The sequence below is a fragment of the Microcaecilia unicolor genome, chromosome 8 (assembly GCF_901765095.1).
Source record: "Microcaecilia unicolor chromosome 8, aMicUni1.1, whole genome shotgun sequence".
Taxonomy (NCBI): domain Eukaryota; kingdom Metazoa; phylum Chordata; class Amphibia; order Gymnophiona; family Siphonopidae; genus Microcaecilia; species Microcaecilia unicolor.
The window spans coordinates 173791021-173794551 of NC_044038.1; the positions used below are offsets into that span (position 1 = coordinate 173791021).

Genomic DNA, 3531 nt, shown 5'->3' on the forward strand with positions numbered 1-3531 from the left:
TTGCACTTCACACGACATCAACAAGTCTTTTCAATCCGGGGCGTGACAGCGGTGTCTCATTTGTGTCTTCATAAGACAAAATGATTTCTTGCAAATAAAAACTGACTAAAAAAAATCATGTCATACACCTTTGGGATTATCTTTGGATGAAAATACAAGCTAAACAAATCGACTTATATTTATTTACCAGTCTTAGCTCATTTTCTACTTCACGTTAGGTTGCAGAGCTTCGCTCCTGCTTCCTATGACGTAAGCAAGGGGGGACCTGAAACCTGCACACCAGTGGGCGTGGCGATACCTGACCCCACCCTACAGGTAAAGCTCCGCCCAGCAGGGGTTAAACTGCAGGTGCTGCGCCCTCCGGGCACTGGAAATCCATTCCTGGGACTTCCTTGTCTCAGGGCCGAACCCTGCAGGGCGGTTGCCGCAATCCCAGCGCGGAAGCTGCAGGTGATCATGGCCGTCACCCAGGATGAAGTGTTTTGCTTTCTGCTGGAGCGGGGAGGGCGGGTGAGGAATGCAGACTTATTGAGTAGGTTCAAGCCCCAGCTGCTGTCCTCCGACCCCGCCGAGAAAGACAACAACAGGGAGCTGTTCAAGAAGTTTGTCAGCAAAGTGGCGACGGTAAAGGATGAGGACGGGGGCAAGTTCGTGGTGCTGAAGAGGAAGTACTGGCACCTAGTGCGTGATCTGAGTGGGGGGCAGGGGAGCGCCGGGGAGCCGGGGGCAGAGCCGGGAGGGAGCCCACATTCCTGGTCTGGAGCTGCCGAGAACGAGCTGGCTGTCGTGCAGGAGGCTGTAGCCAAGACGAAAAATGATAGCCCAGTCAGGCGATCCTTCCAACTACAACCGGTGGAGGAGCCTGAGATCTGCCCATCACAAAACGTTTTGGCATCAGGAGGTGAAGGAGCAACAGAGGACTGGCACCCATCCAGTGGCACAGTACATGCTAAGAACCACCTGACCGAAAATGGTGAGGACTCCGGGGATGATAAACATTTGCAGCCTGAAATTAGGGAGCCACGAGAGTCTGTTTTTGCCCTTGTTGCTCGTATTGACCCTTCAGGACCTGTGCCTAATCCCCTAAGCATGGCCAAAGGTGATAAAAACAGTGGGGAGCCAGTGCAGAAGCCTCATATGCTACCAGTCAGGTGCCCTCAGCCTCCAGCCAGTACCAAGGACTGTGGAATCCTGCCTGGAAGGAATATGGAAAAGAAAACATTGAGATCATCCCGCTCTTTGGAGCCACTTCCACCGAAGTCGCCTCATATCAAAAGGAGACAGTCTGATGAATCGGGTTCCAAGTCCCCACATGCCAAAAGGATGTCTAAATCCTCAAAAGTAACTGAAGAAAACAGATATTCAGATGCCGTCCCTCTGGAAGCAGCTGAACATGAGTGGCTAGTGAAAACTTCTTCTGGTCACTGGAGTCACCGTCTCCACGGACTGCTCCTGAATGACATTGGTTTGGCAGAGAAACGAGATTTCATGACTGGGTTCACTGCTCTTCATTGGGCAGCCAAGAGTGGAAATACAGAAATGATGTCTTCAATAATTGATATAGCCAGAAGAAATGGCAGTAACTTAAATGTAGATATAAAGTCCCATGGTGGCTACACATCACTCCATATTGCAGCCATGCATGGGAGGGAAGATATTATTTTCGTGCTAGTCAGGCATTACAATGCAAGGGTTGACCTTAGAGACTACAGTGGGAAAAAAGCTTTCCAGTACTTAAAGAAAGGGTCATCCCTCAAGGCTCGAGATGCATTGAATGACCCTCATGCTTCCAACCGTATGGAGCAAACGATTCCCATCAAAAGAAATTCAAAAGTTGCTTCTTCTATTCTGGGTTCCACCAGCACCTTCCTTGGAGTCTTGTCCGATGATGTGGTTCTTCATGATTCGGCAAAAGGTTTGAAGAAACCACCTTCCTTGAACAAGCTGTTCACCGCATCTTCAGCCATAAAGAAAAGGCCAAAACTGAGAGGTTCCTTCCCCTCTGTTACATCTCTTACAGAAGAAGTGGATGAAGAGAATGAGGAGGCCACTGAAAGACTGAGACCTGTTTCTGCCTTCTTCAGTCATTAGGTTCCTGCTAGGGTCTTTCAGTTTTTTAAATTGTCTTTCAGACAAGGATTTGACAGAGGGGAGGGGAGGGGAGGGGGGCTGAGAGTGGGGTAGAAGGCTGTGTATTTCATATCCAGCATTTATAACGAGATTTGTTTGTAGTTGGCTATATGATGCTGATCGATACCAGGAACTAAATTATTAAATTTGGTCTGTATTTTTCTAATGTCTGTTAAAAGTGGAAACATTGTTTATCATTTTTGTATGATGCTTATTAGTGACAAGTGGCCTTAAGTACAGATTCGATTGCAAGATAGTTAGGGGAAATTGAGCCTATGGAAATTCTGAGCAATTGTTGAACATAATTTTTAAGATTTCTTGAAAGTTTTTACCGTTTACAACAATATTGCGGGTGACGTTACTTTGACCAAACCTTCAGACTGTGTGTATTTGTGGTCTGGCTGTCGGACTTTGAACTATGTGTAACTCTTGCACTGGGTGGGATCACTGTTTTAGATGTCACGTGACACGTTTTATGGTGATCTGAACATGCACTTCTGTTTCTTACTAAATGTAGTTTTCACAAGCTTGGTTTCAGAAGTGAATGAAAACATGTGTTGGTTAGGGTTAAGAGAATGAAGAAATCATGAAACACAGAAGAAACTGGGCTTGTGCATTACAACAATCCTCTGCAACTATGATGCCTTTAAGGCAAAGGGCCAGTTGAATATATAGTAAAGGTATTTTCTCTCCCAAGCACAACACAGGGAAAATGCATTTCTGAATAGAATCTGTCTTACTGCTGTGAAAAGTCCTTCATTGAAAGTTGTGTGGCAACTTTGTCTCTCTTGAAGTAGTTGCTGGTATTGAGGGATGGGGGGGGGGGGAGAGAGATAGAGGGATATGAGACCTATCACCGACCGTTTCCTTACATATAATTATAACATGCAATTAACTGTAATTCCAATCTGTATAATAATTGGTCACTCTGCTTCCCTGGATGGCTCGCTTCATAACAGCATGCTGACGTCAGCTTGCCTCCAGCATTCCCTTCCCTCTGTGTCCCGCCCTTGCGGAAAGACAAAATGATGTCAGAGGAGGGCGGGACACTGAGAGGGAAGGCTGGAGGCGATGCGAGCCAAGCCTGCCACCGCTGTGACCTGAGGTAACATGAATGGCTTAAAGGCAGGGCAGCAGGAAGGAGAAGAGGGCAGGGGAGAGGGGAGAATCGCTGGACATGGATAGGAGGGGAGAGGAGGGCAGAGGAGAATCACTGGACATTGATGGGATGGGAGGCGAGGGGAGAATCGTGAGACATGGATGGGAGGGCAAGGCAGGGCAGAGGAGAATCGCTGGACATGGAGGGGAGGAGAGAATCGCTGGACATGGATTGGATGGGAGGGCAGGGTAGGGTAGAGGAGAATCGCTGGACATGGATAGGAGGAGAGGGAAGGATCGCTG

At 47.8% G+C, this 3531-nt stretch overlaps 1 protein-coding gene across 1 annotated transcript; it reads left to right on the forward strand.

Annotated features, from left to right (window-relative positions):
- The first annotated feature begins 393 nt into the window (after positions 1–393).
- Positions 394–3287, forward strand: SOWAHA (sosondowah ankyrin repeat domain family member A). The gene has a single exon (XM_030211972.1). It carries the CDS (start codon positions 457–459, stop codon positions 2089–2091), a length of 1635 nt encoding a protein of 544 aa, XP_030067832.1. The 5' UTR covers positions 394–456; the 3' UTR covers positions 2092–3287.
- Positions 3288–3531: the final 244 nt, after the last annotated feature.

Bases quoted from the DNA above. Each gene is read 5' to 3' on its own strand.
- SOWAHA (XM_030211972.1), top strand. From the start codon at position 457: ATGGCCGTCACCCAGGATGAAGTGTTTTGCTTTCTGCTGGAGCGGGGA.